This window comes from Mesoplodon densirostris, chromosome 1, assembly GCF_025265405.1.
Source record: "Mesoplodon densirostris isolate mMesDen1 chromosome 1, mMesDen1 primary haplotype, whole genome shotgun sequence".
NCBI classification, from domain to species: Eukaryota; Metazoa; Chordata; class Mammalia; order Artiodactyla; family Ziphiidae; genus Mesoplodon; species Mesoplodon densirostris.
Window position 1 is genome coordinate 29364368 of NC_082661.1, and position 24236 is coordinate 29388603.

At 47.3% G+C, this 24236-nt stretch overlaps 1 protein-coding gene across 1 annotated transcript; it reads right to left on the bottom strand.

Moving 5' to 3' along the window:
- Window positions 1–1503: 1503 nt before the first annotated feature.
- On the bottom strand, window positions 1504–17510 carry SCD (stearoyl-CoA desaturase). The gene is made up of 6 exons (XM_060100757.1): window positions 16538–17510; window positions 15728–16010; window positions 11749–11879; window positions 10563–10768; window positions 8859–9091; window positions 1504–5483 (listed from the first exon to the last, which is right to left on the bottom strand). Exons 1-6 carry the CDS (start codon window positions 16562–16564, stop codon window positions 5284–5286), a joined length of 1080 nt encoding a protein of 359 aa, XP_059956740.1. The 5' UTR covers window positions 16565–17510; the 3' UTR covers window positions 1504–5283.
- Between the last annotated feature and the right edge of the window lie 6726 nt (window positions 17511–24236).

The following is a 24236-nucleotide window of genomic DNA, read 5'->3' on the forward strand; positions in this document are numbered from 1 at the left end:
CCAGAGGACGTGTCTGCAATTTGACTGAATAAATTAAGCTCCCTGCCATTGCAGCCAGGCTTTGCCTCTGAGTATAAGTGAATATCACTGGGCATCTGCTTGCATATCTGAGATTTATGCACTCTGGGTTTATCTAATTTGTCATCTACTTCACACCCATATGGAGAGCAGGTAATGAGCAAAGTTCTGGAGCTGGATCACAGCATCGTTGCTCACTCCCTCACAGTGTATTTTCTCTCCCAGTGAATTCAGTTCCCTCATCAGTAAAACTGGGGTAATAATAGCACCTGCTTTCCATACAGTGAGATAATGCACTGTGCAGCACTCACTACAGTGCCTGGCTATTGTGAATGTTATCACTGCGTCCACGGGTCTGGTGGACTCAGAAGTTGGATTTCCTGCATCAGAAGGTTGTGGGGATTCTGTTGATGCCTGGCCTCAATCCCTCTATCTAATGTAGAAAACGGTACATATATGGATTTTTCCAAGCAATCTGGTATTGCAAGTGTATCATCTAGACTTGCTATGGTTTACAGCAGCTGTCCTTTCTCATGTGGCTGGTGTCTTTGTATCCAAAGACAAAGGAGAGACTTGGAAGGAACAGTGCAATTATAGAACAACAGAAAAAATGGTCCAACCTGAACATTTTAAACAAAATAGAGGGAAAGGCCAGATATTAAGCAAGTGCCACCATCAACTTATTAAGGTCTGGCAAGGCCTCAATGAATATAGACTTGATGTTGGATGCTCAGAATCATTCTGAGAGAATCTTGCTTCTTGTCCAAGGTGAGGGTAACCTTACATTAGAAAGTGAGGGGCGCTGGTTCTGTGGAATGCTTAGAAGCCCAGGCATTGTCCAGGTGGCTTCTGTTGGAAAATGGAGCTTCTTCAAACTGTAAAAAGTCCTTCTGTTTTCCACATGAAGATTCTCAAATAAGGTGGTAAAAGCTAAAGCCTTTTCCACCTAATGATCATGAAGCCCTGTCTACCCCAAGAATTGACAAGCCTTCCCTGGGATTGTTTTTCCTGTCTTCCTGCTGTTGTTAATCAGCATTTTCAGGAAGCTACTCTGTTAGCGGGAGGGACTACATTTCAGAGGAATGACCTGGATGGCCCAGCCTGGGTTGCCAGGTACAGGACTGCTTTCCAGAGTGTCTCCTGCTGCTCCCTTCCTCTCTTAGTATCTCTGTTTTGGGTCCATGTGACCATGGGACACGCAGGAGTCCTGACATTTCCCCAGGCCCAAAGTGCCAGCTGGTGTTAATGTGTTTGATCTAATGGCAGCAGACTACTGGCTTCCTGTTGCCAAGGCTGAGTTTAACCTAAAGTTACCCCTAGGAAGGGCAGGAGAGCAGGGCAGGTTACTGGGGTATGAGTCAACCATTGTGGCTTCTTGTACTTCTTTTTTACTCTTAAAGATATAGGAACAGGACATAAATAAGGTGGTGAATAAGTCCCAAGAGACTGAATCACAGCCAAAAAAACCTCTCAAACACAGGGCAGTCAGATTCACTTCACTTTTATTAGGAACAAACACAATCTCAGATCAGTACAACTAGCTTCAGAGTTGATATTAATAGAAATTATTCCAAAATTATTCTTAGGTCACAAATAACTACTATCCCACATAAAAAGGGAAAAATCCCACCCAATCAAGGAAAAGGTATCCTGTGTATGTTTCCATGGCAATGTGTTTATGCATTCTCAGATTTTTGTCTGGCTAGTTATCCACCACTTATCTAATGGGTTTATTCAATCTCTCATAGAGAACCATATAGATCCATGATAGCATCCAGGACACGTGGTTCATGGTGGACACAGTTCACGGTGGATACTGCTACTATAAAAATACTCAGGACTTAAGAGAATTCCTCTGCTGAAGGATCCCAAAATGCTTTATAAAAAGCATTAGTCACGCCTCAAAACTGCCCTTTGAGGTAGGTCAGTATTATTATCTCATTTTAACAGAAGGAAAACCGAGGCACATTATAGTTAAATGACTTGCCCAGGGTCACACAGCAAGTCCGTGGCACAGTGGTAGGAGAGGCCCTGGCCTTAACCACCCGTGTAACCTTGACATCGTGCTTTCTTTAACTTTTCACGCTGACCCATTTGAGCTACACTTACAGAGAATACACTCAGGATACTAGCTAACTAGGAGAAAAAGTTTCCATTTTAAATGCTACAACCATCTTTTAATATTAAAAAAAAATTATAAGTCAAATACATTCAAATTCCTTCCACCCGCCATCATATGTGGGCAATTAATAAAAACAGCCCTAAGGAAAGTTTCCAAAACAAAGCCCAGAAGGGAATCCTGCAAACAGCTATACTGATAATTCTCCAGCCAGGCCCCCTTTTCTACTAGCCACTTCTGCAGGCTCTCAGGTGCAAAAGAACTCCACAGAGGGAGCAGGGAGGAAGCGGAGCAGGCTCAGATGCAACACTGATTAAAAAAGATGTAAGGCACCCAGATAAGTTGTCAGCACGCCCACAAAGCAAGGACTGTTAGAAACTGGACCCCATCCAGCCTTGTGTAGGGTCATGGTATAGATCAGATCCATCGAACACAATTAGAATAGAAAGATAAAAGTTGATTTTGATCATCAGGTGTAAAGCAGGCCTCTGATGACCTGTGGAATTAAAACTACCCCACAGGCATTTCCAAGGGGTAGGTACTTGGGTCAGTGGATCTAAACTACAGTGATCTTCCATTCGATTTTTTTCTACTGAGAGGAACAGCTCAAAAGACAAGGATGCCTTTAGTCCAGCCCAACCCCTGTGGCCTCCATCTATTCAATTAATACAGGAAGAAATGCTCTCCTCCCTTCCATCCTTGGGGCTCAACAGTGGACAGAGCATTTGGTACTGTACATTTCCAATCTTAATAGAGTAAAGCCAAGCTTCTGCATTGACGACTGAGGTTACAGGGACAGGAGTGGCCCAAGGTTCTCAGACACCAATGTTTCTTCAGAACTCCTCTATACTATTGTCTGCCCTAGGCTGTGTTGTGGGGAATGCTGGTTAGTTTGCTGAACAGAGACGCTGTTCAACAAAGTTCATGGCATCTCACATCCCAAGTCTCAGCCAAAGCTTTGCTGTATACCCTGGCTCCAGGGGCCGGGGCCTCCTTTGGAGTGAGGCACTTTGGAACTTGCCTTTGCTTCTTGTGCTTCCCAGTGAAGACTTGGCTCCTCCTACTTCTGCAAGCCTTGCACTGTCAGCTGGGAGCACTGACTCAGGCTGGGCAGGCTTACTGAGTAAGCAGGAGGCATCCAGCATCCTCTCTGGTTCTGACCAGACACTGGAGACTAAAAACAAACCCTCTTTTGCTCCATGGCTGGCTCACTGGCACAACATGAGCATTTGGCTGGGCTATGCCTCATGCGGGAGAATGCCTGTGCCCAGGATGTCTCCAGCAGGGTTTGCTAGCCTTGTCTTGAGTCATCAGTGTGGTGGGGAAGCACAAGGGTGTAGGTGGAGGCTCTGGAGGCCAAGTGAAAGTGGCAGCTCGCTCAACTTTATAAAGAGAAACAGAGGTTCAGCTACCCTGAGCATATACTGTCTGTAGGAGAGGGAGCTGCCTGGACCACAGTAGCCATCACTGGCTCTGAATACACACGAAGGAGGCTCGCCTATCCAGAGGAAGAAGAAAACACTGGGGAGGAGATAGAACTGGCAGGAGAAAATGGACAGACAGGGAGGAGCCAGGAATCCATAGTCAGGGTAGTTAAGAGATTCCTACCCCACCCCCCAGGCAGTCCTATACTTTAGGCTAGAAGTTAACAGAGAAGGAAGAGTGAAAGGGTTCAACACTGTGGGGAGAAGCCTTCTAGTTCTTTCTCAGTCCGAGGAGAAATCGAAATTAATGAAATGAACCCAATATCTAACTTGTTTGTATAACCAGCTTCCATATTAGGACACCCAATAACTTACTCAGTAACCTTCCAAATCCCCCAGCAGTGTGTTCTCAGAGCCCTTCTTTTGTAATGTTCCCTCTTAGGAACTGCCTACAGACCCTGCCCCTCAACCTCTCCATCTCCTGTCCAGCAGCGAGAGGAAAGGAGACAACCTGCCTAATTCTTCCTCTTCTTCAAGCCCCACTCTCCTTCAGAGGGAAATACTCTAAAAGGATTATTTTAATATTCCAAGCAAAGTACCCATGGACATATAGCTCTATGTTTGACCCAACTCCACCTCGGAAAATCCTTTCTTTTTTGGGAGGCAGCTATACTCACCACTGTACCACCAACACATCTTTTTTGGATGTCTCAAAATGCTGAAGCCACCTTATTTCTATGAGGGGAGCTGATCAATATACCAAAGATGGCAAAGCAGAAGGATGAAAGAATTTTGACAATTCCATGAGCTGCTGGAATCACCAATTCTGGAAACAACCAACCCTCAAGATTTCTTGTTATCTGGAATAAGAAATCTTCCTGTTATGAAAGAAAGAAAAAAAATCCTTCCCCAGCAGAGACCACTTTTACCATAAACTAAATGCTTCTTCTTTATCCTCAGCCTAAAGTATATTGGGACATTGAGATTTGCTTTTGAGTTCTAGCATTGCCAAGCTCCACGGCCATTCCCCAGTCAGAGTCAGGAGAGAAAGGAAGCATGCTGGGTGGTGGGCAGGCAGCTGGGTGTCCGATCACAGCAGGAGCTTCCTGCCTTGTTTCCCACTTCAACTCATCCTTATTTATCAATCATATCATGCATGCTAACTCTCTCCCCTGACAATTTACCTGCTTTCAAAGCTTTGTGCCAATAAAGTTATTTTTCCATTTCATATAGCAAATGCCTAAGCTGAAGCTAACTGGGGGCCTTCCCAGAAGATTTTGTCATATCTCTAGCTTGAGCCACCCACCTTAAAGCTCAGGACAGCTCAAGGAAAGGGTTATCTGGGGCAAAGACCACTAGTTTTGGACTCTAGAAAGGTTGTCTAGGCTTTGGAAGCTGGAAACCCACCAATGACTGACCAGCTGCTTGCCTGGGGGGCATTGAGGGGGAAGAGAAAGGAAGGTGATAGGAACAAAACAAAGGGGAGGATAATGGGACTAGAAGAGAAAGAAGAAAAGAAAAGAAATAAGAACGTGAGCTTAGCATCATAAAGGCAGAGTTGTTGGCTTTCAATTTTAAAAGAAAATTTAAAAGAATACTGTACTGGAGTGGGTTAACGTCATCATCTTTAGCATCCTGGTAGCATTATTCAGTAGTTAATAAACAGAACATTAAACCTCTGCCCAGCTGGCTTTTGGAAAAGGAAACCGAGGGACCCCAAATTCAGCCACTCTTGTAGCTTTCATCTCCAGTTCTTTTAATCCTGGCCAAGACGGCAGCCTTGGATACTTTCTTTCGGTCATAAGCCAGACCGATGGCAGCCATGCAATCGATGAAGAATGTGGTAAAGTTGATGTGCCAGCGGTATTCACTGGCAGAGTAGTCATAGGGAAAGGAGTGGTGGTAGTTGTGGAAGCCCTCACCTGGAACAAAGCAGAGAAAAGTTATGGAGCTACACTGGATTGCTGGCTTCTTGATCTTGGCACTCTGGTTACCTAGCGGAGTACCTCAAACATAGTAGAAACCTGCTGCTGTTGAATGAATGAATGGATGAATCCAGTCTTTTAAACTCTGAACCAAACAGATTCCCTCAGAGGCATCTTAAGAAATGACTGGGGAGACCCAGGTCACCATGGCTCTCTGGGAGCCTTTGTGGGAGGAGGACGGGAAGTTTCTGAGAGGATAAGATGATTTGAGAGAAACTTCTATCACTGGGAGTGGATTTTAGACTGGAAAATTCCAGAGCTTCACTAAATATTGGTATGAGACCCTAAAGGCTCTGTGTGTATGTGCATGTGTTAGGGTGGGGAGAGGAGAGAGTCCAGAATGAAGAACCTTTGCTGTGTTTCTTACAAAGGTGAGCAAAGGAGTACACCTTTCCCCACTGCATGGGTACTCTCTCCAAGGGTGGAAGGTACCAACAGAATTGGGCAGCAACAGTCAAGTCAGAAGAAAGAAGGCCCAGCCCATGGGCCCAAGTTCCTCAGCCTCCACTGGTTCAGAGTAGACTGCTCTGGCTTCTAATTCTTTGAGCTTTGACCCTGGTGTGGGGGGTGAAGCTGATAAAACAGAAGCTCTCTGAGGGAATAAGAATCAAAAGGCTTAGGTAGTCCCTCTAAGATTCTGAGATGAGCAGTTCACTTTGCTGGATAGAGGAAAATCAAAGAGATTCTGGATTCAGGATAATTTCTCTAATGCATCAAGCTGTGGAAACTCCACAGACAGAGAGTTCTCTAATCCGCGGCAGGATCTTCTTTCTGAGCCCCATTCAACAATAACAATACCGACCCTTATGAGGCTGGGGTAAAGCTAGGTAAAGAAGAGCTAATAGGGACTTCCCTGGTGGCGCAGTGGTTAAGAATCCGCCTGCCAATGCAGGGGACATGGGTTCGAGCCCTGGTCCGGGAAGATCCCACATGCCACGGAGCAACTAAGCCCGTGTGCCACAACTACTGAGCCTGCGCTCTAGAGCCCCTGAGCCACAACCACTGAAGCCCACGTGCCACAGCTACTGAAGCCCGTGTGCCGCAACTACTGAAGCCCGCGAGCCACAATTACTAAAGCCCAGGCGCCTAGAGCCCACGCTCCTCTGCAACAAGGGAAGCCACCATAATGAGAAGCCCGTGCACTGCAACGAAGTGTAGTCCCCGCTCACTGCAACTAGAGAAAGCCTGCGTGCAGCGACGAAGACCCAACACAGCCAAAAAAAAAAAAAAAAAAAAAAAAAAATTAGCTAGTAAAATAGTGTGCTGAGCCCTTTGAAGATGAAAGAGCCCCAGTAGAGTAAGAATGGCATTAGTAGCCAAAAAGGAAGGAAGTCCTGTGATGGGAAAGACACCATCCAGGGCATCATCTCAAGGTACATCCTTTCTCTGACTATCCACAGTGCGGATCATCAGTTTATCCAGTGTGAAGTGAGTAGGAGGGTAGGAAAGCCCCAAGGCTGAAGGTACTGATGGAGGATTACTAATTTCCCTAAGCGACTTTGCATCTAGGCTCTGTATAAGCACTAGCCAGGCCCACACTTATCAGATTTAAACTGAATCAGACACACGCACAGTTGCCAAGGGAGGAAAAAAGAGGAGAAAGGTCAGTGGGAGAAAGAAGGACGAGACTTTGCAACTGGGGCAGCAAGATACAGCCCAAGAGAGGCTCAAGGGGTGAGGCCAGCTTTAGCAGAGAGAAGATGAGCATGTGACTGCGGGGGAGGTAATTCAAGAAGAAAAAGGTTAGAACGGGAGGGCAGCAGGCTACTGGAGAACAAAGGGTGAGGTGATAAGCGGGGAGAGCAGGTATGGAGGAATGATAACAGAGACAAAGTAAGCTACTGGCAGCCACTTTGAATGGGTGGTCATAAAGAGGCCGGGGGTGGGGAAGACAGATCTGTTTGCAGGACAGGACCGATCTCATTCCAGAAACTTCCATAACGTTCATTAATTTTCTATGAAAATAGCCTGTATGATTGATTTCAAACATGGTTCAGAGTAAGAACATGGACAAGAGTACAAGGTGTCTGAAAGGAGGGGGAAGGTGCATGAAAGTTAAAAAGAGATGAAAAAATGTCTTTAGTGCAGATAGTAAAAAAAGATGGTCAGGGTTGAAAATATAAAGGAAGGTTTTAAAGAGAACAAAGCGAAGGCTAGGCTGTGGTGTAGGTAAATGTGTGGAGCAGGGAGGCTGCCTTGAGATGCTGAATGACCAACAGCACTGATGACCGGTGTGCAAGAGGCCATGGGGTCTGCTTAAGGAAATCTAATTCCAGGCCTTAGTCAAGGTCTATATTTAGTTGAAAAGAGTGATGGACAAAAAAAAAAAAAAAATGGAGACAGATTGTAGAACCCTGTTGTCTTAGACTCTGGCTATTGGAACTGGAATGGTATAAATAAATTCTTGAATAGTCAGCATTAGATCAGTGAGCAGGTACTTGTGATCAAACTAACTGCTTTACTGGGAGTTCCCTAAGCCACGTTGAGGGGAGGGAGTGCTCCCAGCGCAGAAGAGGAGCAGAAGAGAGAAAAATAAGGGACAAGAGATGAGAATGGTAGGTGGTGATAAACGGCCACCAACAGTTGCTTTGATGTCCTTCATACTGGCATCACCAAGCAATAAGGCATGAAATACACTTCAAGTATGGCCTCTCTGAAAATAGCAAGGTGACAAAAGAGAAGCTTATTGAATTCAATGACAACTATTTGTACTACATGTTGTATAGCACATCTAAATATAAAACACTAGGCTTACCAGCCACCCAGATCAGAGATGATCCCCAAAGGGGATCATCATACATAGCATTTGGGGATCGTGCTGGAACCTGGAATCAAAGGCATTGTTATTTTTCACCCTTTTCTCATTTATTTATTTAGTTTTGGCTGCATTGGGTCTTCGTTGCTGTGTGCAGGCTTTCTCTAGTTGCGGCGAGTGGGGGCTACTCTTTGTTGCAGTGCACAGGCTTCTCATTGCAGTGGCTTCTCTTGTTGCGGAGAACGGCCTCTAGGCGCGTGGGCTCAGTAGTTGTGGCGCACGGGCTTAGTTGCTCCGTGGCATGTGGGATCTTCCCAGACCAGGGCTCTAACCCGTGTCCTCTGCATTGGCAGGCAGGTTCTTAACCACCGCGCCACCAGGGAAGTCCCTCACCCTGTTCTCCTTACATAGGACTTGCTGCTTAATTCTCAAGGATTTTTAATATTGCCCCTTAGTTTTATAGTGTAAAGACAGAGAGGGGTCATAAAACAGGTGAATCTGGTTTTTCTGGCTCCTAGCCTAATACCCTAAGCTTCAGACCACTAGATGTGACTTACCTACAGCTCCCAGTGAAACCAGGAGATTCTCTCGGGGGTTAATGGTCTTGTCATAAGGGCGATATCCGTACAGGTGGGCAGCACTGTTCACCAGCCAGGTGGCATTGAGCACAACGGCATAACGCAGGAAGGTGGCGACTAACAGGCTGTGTGGAAAAGTTTCACCCCAGCAGTACCAGGGCACGAGTGTGGGCAGGATGAAGCACATCACCAGGACAGCGGGTTTGTAGTACCTACATTGAGAGATCACATGCCCGGTCAGTGGAGAGAGGACTCTGAGACCTACCTGATTTTCTGTTCTCACACGGTTGGGCTGTCTCTTTCTTTCTACATTGTGAGCACAGTGTGGCAGGAAACAGAGCAAGAGGGAGTGGGGTGGGAAATCTTCTGAGAATGTAGTGTTATTATCATACTTCTTAGATGAAGTAATGAGGGGTTAAATGACTTTTCTAGGGTCACACCACCAGGAACCAGGTGGAGCAAAGATTGGAATGCTTTGTCTCCTGACTCTAAATCCATTGCTCTCTTGCTACAGCATAATACCACTTTGGTAAAACAGGTGGGGTCCAAATTACAGACTGAGTTCTCCTTCCCGGGTTTTTCCATTCTGCCTTTGGGCTTCCTTTCTCTTTATCAGTGCTCTTGGCAGAATCTATGTTTAGTATCTTGCCTCCATCTCCTGCTAGCCAGGAATCCTTCTCATCCTTCCTCTTCTTTTCCCTCAGAGAGGCACTCCGAATGTCCTAGATGCCTGCAGGTCTGTCCCTCTGGAGGCCCTGTCCCATTCTTCATTCTCCCAAATGTACAGCAGGCCACTGACATCCCAAGGGAGCTGATTTCCTACACCCCTCCAGCAGTCAAGTCTGATCCTCTTGTATCATTAATAACCCCTGCTTCCAACTCCTCTCCACTCCTACCACCACTTCCCTGCACGGATCCCCACTACCTCCCCACCTGTGGCCCTGATTCCCACCTCTTTAGCTCAAGGCCTTCTTTCACCTATCCCCAGAGTGACCTTTCTAAAGCACACCTCCAACCATGCCACATTCCGGCTCAAAAGCCTTTTCATGGTTTCCTATTGCCTGGGTTAAAGTAAACCTCATCTGCTTTTAATGCTCCACAAGAATGGCATCGGTTTCCCTTTCTAGCCTTATTTCCTACCACACCCTGTACTTCAAAGGACTCTGTTGCTGGAACAAACTTCAGCTCATTCTTTCTGTTTGCACTGTCCCCCCCTCCCCACCTGTGAAAATCTCTATCCATCAGTGGATTCCAAAGCTACTTTCTTCATAAGCCCTTCCCTGATGTTCCCCACTCTGCAACCTCCCTCCCCTTTGTGCCTCTCCTGGGTATGGAAAATATTTTGCCACGTATCATAGGTATTTGGACACTTGGCTTATCCCTCCACTCCCCAAAAAGCTATGAACTCCTTGAAGGTAAGGACCATGACACATTCAGCTTTGTATCCATGACCATCCTAGGTCAACAAACATTTGTTGAATTTAATTGGTTTGGGTAGCTCAGAGAGAAAGAAACAACAACAGTCTATGGCTATGGGCCTGTGGGCTATTAAAAATTAGGGTTTTAAATTATAATTTGGGATATGGAAACCCAGTAAATTTCTCAGCTCATGTTGACAAGTCCTAGGAGAAAAAAGTGGGTCACCAAATGCCAGGTCCCCAGCTCCATCATCATGTCACTCACCTCCTCTGGTACACCAACAGCTTCTCAGCTTTTAAGTCAGATAAGTTTAGCAAACCACCCTTCTCTTTGACTTCTGGGTGTTTGCGCACAAGCAGCCAACCCACGTGAGAGAAGAAAAAGCCACGTCGGGAATTGTGGGGATCAGCATGTGTTTCCGAAAACTTGTGGTGGGCACGGTGATCTCGGGCCCATTCGTAAACGTCATTCTGGAGGAACAGAGAAGAGGAATGAAGGCCTGAGGAGAGACACCCTCTCAGGGGAGTTCCAATGGCTGGGGAGTCTGCACAATCTCTTCCTTCTCTTGCCCCACAGGGACAACGTGGGGAGCCTTCAAGGCAGTAAGTGCTATGGCAGAGATGATTATGTAACCGTGGGATATTGCCATGGAGAAGGGGATTAATTTGGTTTCCTTGTTTTTTCCTCTTACTCCAAGCTAAGCCTTGCACTACATGCTATCCTTTACCCACTGCTACTGCTTAATAGCTATGAGTTCCCGTTCTCCAGTTCCCTTCATTCTATCTCTGCTATAAACTTCCTGCTTCAACAAACCTCAACACTTGACTTAGGCAGCCTGGTAGCCCAACATAGGACCATAGCGTTGGTCTACCTAAACCCTCAGTGACACAATTTCCCCATCTGTGAAATGGGGATAACAATAGCAGCTACCTCCTAAGATCGTTGTGAGGGTTTAATGAGGTAATCTATGACAAGTGCTTAGAATAGTGCCAGGCATATCGTTAGCACTATAAAAGTGTATGATCTTCATACCTGAAAACAACAGAGTTCATGAATCTGTGAAACATTAACTTCAGCCCCATTGTGGTGGAATCCTAAGACATTAAAGTAGTGAATGTCTTGTTCAATGTCTGCCAGGGAAACCAGGGTCAGTTCCTGCCTTATGCACTGATGAAGGACCACAATGGCCAGACTTTGTGATAGCAGAGGATCAAAAATGACCCTATACACTGAGAATATTTCCTCTTTATCTCCTACTTCCCTTTTCCAGTCACTCAGGAGTAAACTTATGTTTTATGGACTTCAGGACTGAACTTGAACTTGACTATAAAGAGAAAGTGAAGTGGCTGTCCAGGTGCTGCTCCTCTCCAGGCACTGATCGCCTCCATTCTGCCCCCAGATCGTCAAGAAAGAGTGAGGAAAAAAGAGCTGAGCACAGTTGGCTTCTCACCTGGAATGCCATCGTGTTGGCAATGATCAGGAAGAGGCGTAGGGGCAGCCGAGCTTTGTAACTTCGGTGACTCCACAGGCGATGGGCTCCGGCTGTGACGCCCAGGGCACTAATCAGATAGTAGAAAAACGCTGCCAGGAGAAGACAGGGCAGGGAGTCATTAATCTGGGAAAGCATTCACATGATGTTCTCCTCAGGTCAGAGTCTGTGTGTTCTTTAGCCTCCCAGTGAGGTTCTGCTTTTTCCTGAACTCCAGGGATACCTTGATCTCTTAGGCTCCTTTGATTTTATCACTTGAAAAATACCATCACCTCTCATCCTCTCAACCTAGGAGCTGGAATAAGCTTAGGAGTCCCGGGAACTTCAGAAAGGCAGGACAGAGAAGAGGGCTCTCACCCCCCAGCCACTTGGCATTCTCATTCGTGAAGGACACTCTCCCAGATGGCATCTCCTCTGACCTTCTGCTAACCTTCTCCAAGGCTTGAAGGGCCGCAGACTACTCCTGCAGCGCTTAAGACACATAAGCAAGGATGGCATTAAAATATTTAACAGACAGTATGGTCTGGGCACTGACCAATTCAAGGGTCCCTGGGTTCTAGGGGACATTAAGGGGGCTCAGAACTAGGGCTATTTACCAGCTGGTACAAAAGCATTTCAATCTTTTTGCAGGTGGTGTGGCCATAGGAGGGGAAAATTCACCCTGCATGTAAGTCATAGCTGCACAGCGTCTTAAGCTTCGCCAAGGATTTTATATTCTCCGATTCACTGGATACCCTGAATGGGGTTTAATATCCTCACTTTGCAGTTGAAGAAATAGAAGCTCAGAGAAGTTAAGTGTTTATCTATCGTCACATGGCAAGTAAGAAATGGAGCCAAGATTTGAAACTAGATTTTCTGTCAATAAGCAGTTTATGTTCGGAAGTCTGGCACAAGGATGTGTACCATCCACCTCCCCAAGATAGGCACAAGGTTCCTGTGTCTCGCCTTTGCCATGTCCCTCTGCCAGCCCACACTCCCTCTGGCAAGGCTAATTCTAGATAATAGCGGCACGGACTCAAAGCTGTGGGTGGAGCACCCCAGTGCTGTCCTGCCTCACCTTCCTGGAGGCCTGCAGGCTCCGGGGGCGCCAGACAGAGTCTCTAACTGGGAGGCGGGTTGCTTGGCATACCTACCTTCCCCTGTTCAGTAACTCTAGGAGGCAGGGGCTGAGGCCTTGGTAGAGCAGTGGCTGTTGACAATGTTTCATTCCTAGGGAAGCAGCTAGAAACAATGGATCCTCAGTGGCCACTGAACTTAGTTGCAGTTGGAGACACCACACATTGTAACAAATTGTCCTGTGTTCTTCTTCAGCCATAGATACCAGTTTCCTAAACAAGCTCCTCTCACCCCACCCATCTTCCTCTACCCTATCCTATTCCTCCTACAGGACGGGGAGGAGAGCCATGGAGCTAGAGTCTGTCCCAGTGAGAGTTCTACCCACAGTCCCTCTGGGCTGAATTAAGGCCCCCTATGATTTGCTGGTCTCCGGCCACGTGGTAGTATCCTCCCAGATGCAGTATCTTGCCTGCACCTGCACCTGGATAAATGACAGTTGAGCCACAGCCCGCCAGTCACTAAGGGTGAAGAAGAATGTCTTTGGGCACAAAAGAAGCACTCAGCTCAGAAGCAAGGAAGTTACTGGGGTTGTTTCATGCCACCGAAGACCCTGGCAGGTTGACTCAGAAAGCACATAAGATCCTTGCATGAACAAAGGAATTGGGGAAAGCACCCAAGCCCTCTGGTGCCTTTTTCTCTAAGGCTTGTCTAATAGAAGGCCTTGCGTCAGTTGGAAATTCATTCTCTATTAAAGTCCAAATTGATGGTTAAGCAAAACCTCATAGCTTCAGTGCTAAGAAAGAGACTGGAGTAGTTTTGCCCCATGGCCCCTCAGTGTAGCCAGAGATATCTCTTCAGCCCTTCCCTCAGGGCTCTTCTGAGACACGCTCAAAAATGCTCAGTCATGAGAAATGCTGGAATCACAACCATCTGCTAATTTAACACTGTCCTTAGGGATAAAACAAGAAAAGGTGAAGCCAAGCTCCTGAACCCCGAAGGACCCTCTGACCCTCCCCCCAACCCCCTTTTGTTCCTTAGGAGTTCTGATATCCCCCTACCAAATCGGTCATTCCGTCAGCTAAGCCATCCACCACAGGGCCCAGGGACAGGAGTAAAAAAGTCACAACTTATCCAGTCTTCGTGTGACACATTTCTCTGTCCAGAGGCACAGCACACACCCATGGGCAGGGCACCAAAAAGGTAGCGGGCACAGCCCTGGTTTGGGGACAGCATTCTGCCCCCTGCACTAGCAACCGAGGAAGAGGAGTGAGCAGCAGCGGTCTGGCCAAACTCTGGACTTTACAAGAGGCTTACAGGGAGACCTGAGGCTGGAAGGGGCTTGCAGGTGACTAAACACCTGGTGAAGACTCCTCTACTGGGGAGAAGGGGTAGAAAGAGGGGTCCACAGTCCCCCTGGGGAATCCTTGTCCCTGCTCTTGATTCCTCACTCTGAACTAAAGTTCTGCTGGGTTCTCAGAAGGGCTAGAGAACAGATGTCCCCCTCCCCTCCCAAATATAAGAGCTCTTCCTGGTCTGCAGGTGAACAGATTTCATCTGCATGTCGCCGGCCCCAGCAATGACACACGTGTAACTTAAGGAGCACTACCTTTCTAATCTCAAAAAAAGTACTGTTGTCCCCAGTGTGTATCTGGAAAAATTGAGAGAGGGGATCTACCTAGCTGCATTTCTCTGTCTGTGGCACCAAGAGGATTCCCCAAGACAAAGCTCCGTGGACCTCGTTAGTCTAAAAGCACCTTTAGACTAAAGAGGTCCTGGAGGACTCGGCTGAGACCTGCCCACTGGCCCTACATAACTCCCCTCCAAGAGTGCAGCTGTCTGCAAGCGCCCCACACCCCGGACTGCTCTGGAAATCCTACAGTTGCTTCCTGGAGAGGGAGTTCTGGCCCACCCCCCGCAGAGAGTGGCGATGTGGGTCCCCTGGGTCTTTAGGCTTCCCTGCTCTCCCCTTCCGAAGTCAGACTTACTGTGGCAGAGGTGGAAATGCCCTCAGAGCGCATGTGTGTGTGCAGGGGGCAGGGCCCTGCTGTCCGCCCAAGCCCATGGATTCCTGAAAGAGCTGAGCTAAGGGCAGGGCAGGGATGCACTGGGGACTGTCTCCCTCACTGCAGCAGCCTGAAGGCCAGGGCTGCCCAGGCTCAGGGGGCTGGAGCAGGATGAGTGGGGAATGGGACATGAAACACTTCTTTAACCTTATCTCATTCTAAGAACATTTTGTTGGGTGGCATGTGCAGTCCCCTGGAGACCTAATGGAGTCACAGAGCAGCAAATCTGTGTAACTTGGGTTACGCAGGAGACTTCTTCACCTGTCCATGTGACTAAGGAGCCTGACAGGGCCAAGGGTCAGGGCAAAATAATTTTGTGGATGACCACCGCTCTGTTCCTCCCTCTTCTACTAACTCTTCCTGAGTAGCTTCTCTCGCTATCCCATGACTGTGCTCAGCATATACCCTCTAAAGCCACTCGTCTAGTCTCATGTCCCCATGCCTCCCAGGTAGGGACCTTGATTCTTTCGTGGCTGGCAGGGCTGGGACAAGCAGCCAAGCAAAAGACTTGAAGCAGGAAACCTCTTTCCGGGAAAGCTGACTCTCTGGCACAGTTCTGCTTACTTCAAAACCTGCGACCCATGGTCTCAGGGGTCCCTCCCCAACACCCAAATTAAAGGACCCCCAGAACTGACACTCCTGCATCCCAAACCCCCTAGGCTCTGTTCCCAGCCCACTCAGCCTCTCAGGACACCAAAGAGAAATGGCTGGGAAAACCTCGGCCTGGAAGGGCTGGTGTTTCTGCTCTATGTAAGATTCTACTTTATTAAGAGGGGAGAGAACCTGGGGTACTGGGTCAGGAGAACAGGGGGAACTCTTACCCCAGAGCAAGGTGTACATTTTGCAGGTGGGGATCCATGTGATCGCATACAGGGCTCCCAAGTGTAGCAGAGACATGAGGATGATGTTTCTCCAAACATACTCAAGCTTGGGATTTGGGCCCTCCTTATCCTGGTAGCTTGGGTCATAGATGTCATCTCTTATTTCAGGGCGGATGTCTTCTTCCAAGTATAGGGGAGTCTTCTCCAGCTTGCCCCCTCCATTCTGCAGGAGCCTGGAGGGAGGCGCTGTGATGGTGGTGGTGGTTGTGTAGGAGCTAGAGATCTGGAAGGGAGAGGAAGTGGGGGGTCAGGAGATAGGAGAGGACACGTGGACGTAGTAGGGGCCACTTCACTCGCTAATCAAGCTGGGAGAAGGGCGGGGTATAGGCACAGACCTGGCCCCAATACCCACGTTACCTGAGGGCAAGGTCTATCCCAGATGGAAGAGAGGGAAGTCCCTAGGAACGGTGCAGAGAGATTGGGGAGGGGGGGGGTGAAACCTCAAGGTGAAAGGGAAATAGGAAAGAGGAGTAAAACACTCGCACCCCAACGAACACACAAAGGCAAGCCCGCACGCCTACATACGTAAGAGTACCGGCACGACCGGATTTTTCTTTAAAGCTTAGGAAACAAAAGTTAGGGACCTAAGTTCCCAAATTACAATCCCCATTCCCAACAAACTGAAGGCAGTACAACTCGCAAAAGATGGCTGTGTGCAGAGATCTCAACTCTCTTCCCCCACCGAGTCACTTAGAAGCCCGACCAGCGCCGGCGAACCCGCGGTCTGGGGGCCATTACTTGGAAGCTCACCTCCTCCTGCAGCAAGTGGGCCGGCATCTGGGCTCTCGGACGCTGGGATCACTTTCCCAGGGCTGAGACTGCGGAGCGGAGTTCGGGGCAGCCCGAACGGAGGGTAGATTAGTTCCCGAGGCCGCTTTTGCGCGGCGATCCGCGGCGCTGCGCTCGGAACCCTTTGCTGCACTGTGCGCGCTGGATCGGTGTCCGGACCCGACCTGCTGTGCGTGGATCTCCCCAGGCTGGTGATTTAAAGGCTAAAGCTGGCAGTGGGTGACCGGGTCCCGTATTTCCTCAGACCCTTTTATTCGTTGCCAACAAGGGGCAAAGTAAGCAGAGTTGGCTCACCGTGGGAGATCCGCATGGGCGGGAGAGGGGAGGAGACGCAAAAATTGGATGCTGCAGACACACCGCGGCTTGGCCGCCGCAGCCCCTGCCTCTGGCCCTGCCCCTGGGGAAATTCTAATGGGCTTCTGTAGACTCTGGCGCGTCATTGGCCGAAGGGAATTTGGTGCCACCTCGTCCTGCCGTTGCCATTGGCTCGGCGCAATCTGCTGTTTCCTCTGCCGCGAGCTCCTCACTCCCCCTCCCCTCCCTTTCTCCTTCTAGGCTTCTCTTCCACCGGCCGCTGGGCCTCTGCCCGGCACCCCGCCGCCTAGGAGGCGCTCGGAAGGGTCCTCTCTGGAAGAGGGAGAGGACCCGATCGGGGAACTGGGGAACGGGGGGTGGGTGCCAGCCCAGGACTGGCCCCGGGCACTTCGCGAATGGATGGGCACTGGGGAAGTTTCCCGGGGAGGAGTGGGGAAGCCACACGGGTGACCACTACACACAACTGCACCCCGCCTTCCCGCTCACCGAGACGCGTAGGAGGGGAGACTTGCTTTCAAGCCCGGGGTCGCGGGCCGCGGGCCCAGCGACGCCCCGCCTCTCTCCGTGGCGAGCGCGCAGGGGGTGGGGGGCGGGGGGTCGGTCCGCGGCGGAACAATGGCTCTGCCCCTCCTACCAGCGGCGCGGCGCTAACCCCGGACTGCTGAACTCGCGGGTCTCCAGCCTCGCGCACGCATAGATGCACTGATGTGTAAACCTGCACGTGCGCACGATGTTCAGCCACTGGGCACGCCCAGCAGGGGACGTTCACCGCCAGGCACCAGTGAGCTGTCCCATCCCTGTGCCCACGCCTCCAGAACGTGTGCGGGATGTTTTGGAGATTCTTCAGATTGTCGGGTTGTAGTTTTGGAATTGCCTTCATGGGGAAAGGCAGGAAGCACGAGATATGTGCTTTCACTCAGAAGCAAGAGAAAGTACTTGTAAGTGGAACAAGAATACCTAACGTGTAGTGAATTATTACTGCAAGACAATCCACAAGAATCATTTCATTTAATCCTTACTTGTGACCCTGTGAGGTGGGTAGTCCTTTATTCCCTTTTAAAGATGAGAAAACTGAGCTATGGAGAGATTAAATAACTTTTCTATGGTCACAGCAGCCAGTAAGTGATGGAGCTAGGAGTTGAGCCCAGAAATGTAATGATGGAGCCCAAGGTCGTAATCCCTGCTTAGAATCCTTGGTCCCTGAGATGTTCTGACTTCATTTGTCCCTCATGGCCCTGTCTTTTCTGGGCCTGTGGGAGCCTTACCATGAGAGTAACTGGGAACCAGGCAGGCTGTGCATTCTCCCAGCCTCTGCCACACCCCTGCCTCCCCAAATACTAACCCAGGATCCTTCCTCTGGGAAGAGGAGAAAGTGAGGAGTTTTGTGCCAACCACTAGCTTCTCAGGAAGAGAGGCACCTGGGTGCCTGGGAGGAGGACTAAGGAGCTCCCTAGTGGGCCACTGGTCTTGGGGTCAGGCCAGCTCCCTGACCCATCACCATCCACCTCTATTCCAGTCCTGGCTCCCTGTCTAGTACAAAAGTTTTGAATGAGATTAGATGTCTTCAGGTATGGACAGCTATCTCATCACGGCTCAGAAAAGCCCTCAGCAGGTGTGTGGGAGAGAAGTCTATGCACATGCTGCTCCTCTCCAGGCTCTCCCTGCAATGTCTAGTTTGCTTAATTCCTCTGTCATCTACAGGGTTATTCTTCAAGGGAGAAGATTCAGGGTTTCTTTGGGGGTGTACCCTCGATTATGGCCAAAGGTGGCTCTACCATTGAGACCAGCTTTCTTTCTCTTTAACTGCCTGTTTCCTCCAGACCCTGGACTTCGGCAGAGAACAAGCTGAAAAATCAGAGTTCCCTGGAAACTGCCCTCCTCCTCACGTAGACTCAGGTAGGTATTACTGCTGTTATCACTTAATGCTGGCATGATTATGTAAGCCAGGTGGTAGGTCATTCATTTTCCTGCCAGAGAAAGGAAGGGGAGGGCTGCCAAGACAAAAATGGAGAACAGGAATATTTTATTCCTCTCTGAAGACAAGATGCTACCCTTGTCCCAAAGAGGGAACCTTTGGGAGTCTAGGGAAGGTCCGGATAAGGAGAGAGTTTGGGGGAGCCCATCTCACTGTTGATAACTATGATAGAAAGGTGAATGGTTCCCTAGCTTGGGCTTCCTCCCTGAAGTTCATCTGGGGCATATCACATGGCTACGAGTGTGTCACCCATTACTTTAAAACCCTCAGTAGCTTGCTGCAGCCCATGAAACATGGCTGTGTGGTAGGAGTAATATTATGGGGAAAGCATGAGGTTTAACTTTTTTTTTTTTCCATTTTTTGGCCGCGCCGCATGGCATGTGGGATCTTAGTTCCCTGACCAGGGATTTAACCTGCACCCCCTGCACTGGAAACTCAGAGTCTTAACCACTGGACCACCAGGGAAGTCCCAGCATGCACTTTGATATCAAGAAGTATTAGGTCAATGGCAAATTAGAAGTTATAAATAAGTATGTGATTAATATCTGTATCCAATTGCATTTATACATTGATTAAGATGATAGATATTTTAGCATATAATAGGAAAGTATAAAGTATGCTTGGGAGATGGAAACTGGACCTATAAATCTTGCTCTACGAAAAGGGGCACAGGGTACCATGGCAGTTTCTGAACTTTGTTTTGATTCTTCAACTCAAGAGATGAAGAAGAAACATACCCTGTTTAGCTCTCTTAGGTAAATAAGATGTCATTAGCAAGAAGTCACAGATAACAGTCTCTCTCTTCTTCAGCCCTTCTCAAGTGTTCCTGGATCTGGTCTTATAAGCCAAGAACATCTACAAAAAGGCTGCAGCTAATATTATACTTAATGGTGAAATATTTAAAAATTATTCCCGCAAAATAGGGGAACAGGCAAGCATATAATCTCTTACCACTTCTATTCAACATTGTACTAGAAGTCCTAGCTAGCATAATGGGCAAGAAAAAGAAATAAAAGGCATAAAGATAGGGGAAAAAAAAGTAAAACTGTTATTATTTGCAGAAGACATAAGTTGTGTATGAAAAATGTACAGAATACACACACACAAAAAGCCCAAATCGGTAAGTGACTTTAGAAAGGTCAAGGATAGAAAGTCAATATAAAAAATTATTCCATCCTATATACTATTTAAAAACAATTGGAGAATGAAAATTGAAATATACTGTTCACAATAGCATCAAAAATATCACATACAAAGGATAAATCTAACTGAATATTTGTGGGATAACTACACTGAAAATGACAAAACGTTGCTGAGAGAAACTTAAAAATTCTTAAAGAGGGCTTCCCTGGTGGCGCAGTGGTTGAGAGTCTGCCTGCTGATACAGGGGACACAGGTTCGTGCCCCGGTCCGGGAAGATCCTCCATGCCGCAGAGCGGCTAGGCCTGTGAGCCATGGCCACTGAGTCTGCGCGTCCGGAGCCCATGCTCCGCAACGGGAGAGGCCACAACAGTGAGAGGCCCGCGTACCGCAAAAAAAAAAAAAAAAAAAAAAAAAATTCTTAAAAAATGGAGACAAAATAGAAATTGAGACATACTGTGTTCATAGGTGGTTAGACTCAATGTTGATCTATAGATTAATTTAACCCCTATAAAAATCCAACAGATTTCTTTGAGGAAATAAACAAGCTGATTCTAAAATTTAAGTGGAAATGCAAAAAGGGTCTAGAGTAGCCAAAAACAATCTTGGGGGAATTAAGTTGGAAGAATTAAACTATTTTAATTAGGACTTACTATAAGGCTAGAGTATTCAAGGGAGTGTGGAGTTAGAAAAAGTAGAGACAAATAGATCAATGAAATAAATTAGAAATTTTGAAATCCACCAACACATATATGGTTAACTGACTTTTTTTTTTTTTTTTTTGCGGTATGCGGGCCTCTCACTGTTGTGGCCTCTCCCGTTGCGGAGCACAGGCTCCGGATGCGCAGGCCCAGCGGCCATGGCTCACGGGCCCAGCCGCTCCGCGGCATATGGGATCCTCCCAGACCGGGGCACGAACCCGTATCCCCTGCATCGGCAGGCGGACTCTTAACCACTGCGCCACCAGGGAGGCCCGGTTAACTGACTTTTTACAACGGTCCCAGGTCAATACAGTGTGGAGGGGAAAGTCTCTTTAACAAGTATTGCTGGGACAGCTGGATATCCATATAAAATAAACGAACCTCAACCTCTAGCTCACTTCACACACAAAAATTAATTTGAGAGGGGTCTTAGAGCTAAATGTAAAACCCACAACCATAAAGTTTCTATTGGGTTGGCCAGAGAGTTCCTGCGGCTTTTAAGTAAAACTAAAAGACACATTTTTCATTTTCACCAAGAACTTTATTGAACAACGTATTCACCGTTTTGTTCCCCTACCTTCTGCCATTTTCCAGGCAACTTCATAATTCCATCTTCCTAAAACTTTTTGTCTTTTTGAGCAAAGAACTGTTCCAGGTGCCTTTTACAGTTTTGAAGGGAAGTGAAATTTTTTCCATTAAGAGAATTTTGTAAAGACTGAAATAAATGGAAATCCAAAGGTGCAATGTCTGGTGAATACGGCAGATGAATCAGAACTTCCCAGCCAAGCTGTAACAGTTTTTGCCTGGTCATCAAAGAAACATGCGGTCTTGCATTACCCTGATGGAAGATTATATGTTTTCTCTTGACTAACTCTGGACGCTTTTCATCGAGGACCACTTTCAGTTGGTCTAATTGGGAGCAGTACTTGTTGGAATTAATCATTTGGTTTTCCGGAAGGAGCTCATAATAGAGGACTCCCTTCCAATCCTACCATATACACAACATCACCTTCTTTGGATGAAGACTGGCCTTTTGTGTGGTTGGTGGTGGTTCATTTCCCTTGCCCCATGATATCTTCCTTTCCACGTTATTGTACAGTATCCACTTTTCTTTGCCTGTCACAATTTGTTTTAAAAACGGAACATTTTCATTATGTCTCAGTAGAGAATCGCATGCAGAAATACGGTCAAGAAGGTTTTTTTTTTTTTCTGCGGTACGTGGGCCTCTCACTGCTGTGGCCTCTCCTGTTGCAGAGCATAGGCTCCGGATGCGCAGGCTCATTGGCCATGGCTCACGGGCCCAGCCACTCCGCGGCAAGTGGGATCCTCCCGGACCGGGGCATGAACCTGTGTCCCCTGCATCGGCAGGCGGACTCTCAACCACTGTGCCACCAGGGAAGCCCAAGAAGGTTTTTTTCTGCTTAACTTACGTGGAACCTAAACATCAAAGCTGTTAACATAACCAAGCTGGTGCAAATGATTTTCAACGCTTGATTTGGATATTTTGAGTTTGTCGGCTATCTCCTGCGTGGTATAACGTTGACTGTTCTCAATTAATGTCTCAATTTGATCTCTATCAACTGGTCTACCTGACCGTGGAGCATCGTCCAGAGAGAAATCTCCAGCACGAAACTTCACAAACCACTTTGACATGTTCAATCAGTCACAGCACCTTCTCCATACGCTGCACAAATCTTTTTTTGTGTGTTTCAGTGCGTTTTTACCTTTCTTGAAATAAGACAGCATAATATGCCAAAAATGTTGCTTTTTTCTTCCATCTTCGATATTGAAGTGACTACACAAAAATTCACCAATTTTGATAAGTTTTTTTTTAAATGCACGCTGATATGACAGCTGTCACAATACAATCTAACAAAATTGTTTCAAATGACGTTAAAGGCAACTAAGTGCTACTAGAGCCATCTTACAGAAAAAAAACAAACGAACTCTTTGGCCAACCCAATATATAAAACAGAGGAAAATATCTTTGTGACCTTGAGGTAGGCAGAGGTTGTTTGGACAGGACACAAAAAGCAGTAACCATAGAGGGGAAAATGGATAAATTAGACTCATGAAAATTAACATTTTCATGCAACTAAGGGTTCGCATGCCGCGACTAAGACCTGGCACAGCCTAAATAAATAAATAAATAAATAAATAATTTTTAAAAAGGAAAGTTAACATTATCTGATACCAAAAGGAACTATTAAGAAAACAAATAGAGGGCTCCCCTGGTGGTGCAATGGTTAACAATCCACGTGCCAATGCAGGGGACACGGGTTCGAGCCCTGGTCCGGGAAGATCCCACATGCTGCGGAGGAACTAAGCCCGTGCACCACAACTACTGAGCCTGTGCTCTACGGCCCGTGAGCCACAACTACTGAAGCCCGCGCGCCTAGAGCCCATGCTCCACAACAAGAGAAGCCGTCGCAATGAGAAGCCCCCGCAGCGCAACAAAGACCCAACGCAGCCAAAAATAAATAAATAAAATAAATTTATTTTTTTTTTAAAAAAGAAAGAAAACAAATAGGACAGGGAATGGGAACATATACTACAGTACATAAAAAGATAACTCAAAATGGCAAAAGGGGCTTCCCTGGTGGCGCAGTTGTTGAGAGTCCGCCTGCCGATGCAGGGGACACGGGTTCGTGCCCCGGTCTGGGAGGATCCCACATGCCACGGAGCGGCTGGGCCCGTGAGCCATGGCCGCTGAGCCTGCGTGTCTGGAGCCTGTGCTCCGCAACGGGGGAGGCCACAACAGTGAGAGGCCCGCGTACCACAAAAAAAAAAAAAAGAAAAAAAAATGGCAAAAGATTTAAGCATAACGTTTCACAAAAGAAGGCATAAAAATGGCCAATAAGCACATGAAAAATTACTGAAAAGCACTAGTCTTATATATGACACCCAAAGCATAGGCAACAAAGGAAAAAACAGATAAGTGGGACTTCATCAAAATTAAACCTTTTGTGCTTCAGAGGATATTGTCAAGAAAGTGAAAAGACAACTCACAGAATGGGAGAAAATGTTTGCATATCATATATTGGATAAGGAACTCCTATCTAGAAGATACAAATAACTCTTACAACTCGATAATAAAAAGACAACTAACCCAATTAAAAATTGAATAGATATTTCTTCAAAGAAGATTCACAAATGACCTATAAGCACATGAAAAGATGCTCAACATCGTTAGCCATCAGGGAAATGCAAGTCAAAACCAAAATGAGATACTTCATACCCATTAGGATGGCTATATTCAATACGACAAATAAAAAGTATTGGTGTGGATTTGGAGAAATTGAAATCCTGCTGCTGGGAATGGAAAATGGTGCAGCCTCTTTTGAAAACAGTTTGGCAGCTCCTCAGAAGGTTAAACATGAAGCTGCCATCTGATCCAGCAATTTCACTCCCAGGTATATCCCCAAGAGAAATGAAAACACGTGTCCGCACAAAAACTGGTACACAAATATTCATAGCAGCTTTATTCATCACAGCCCCAAAGTGGAAGCAACCTAAAATGTCCATGAAC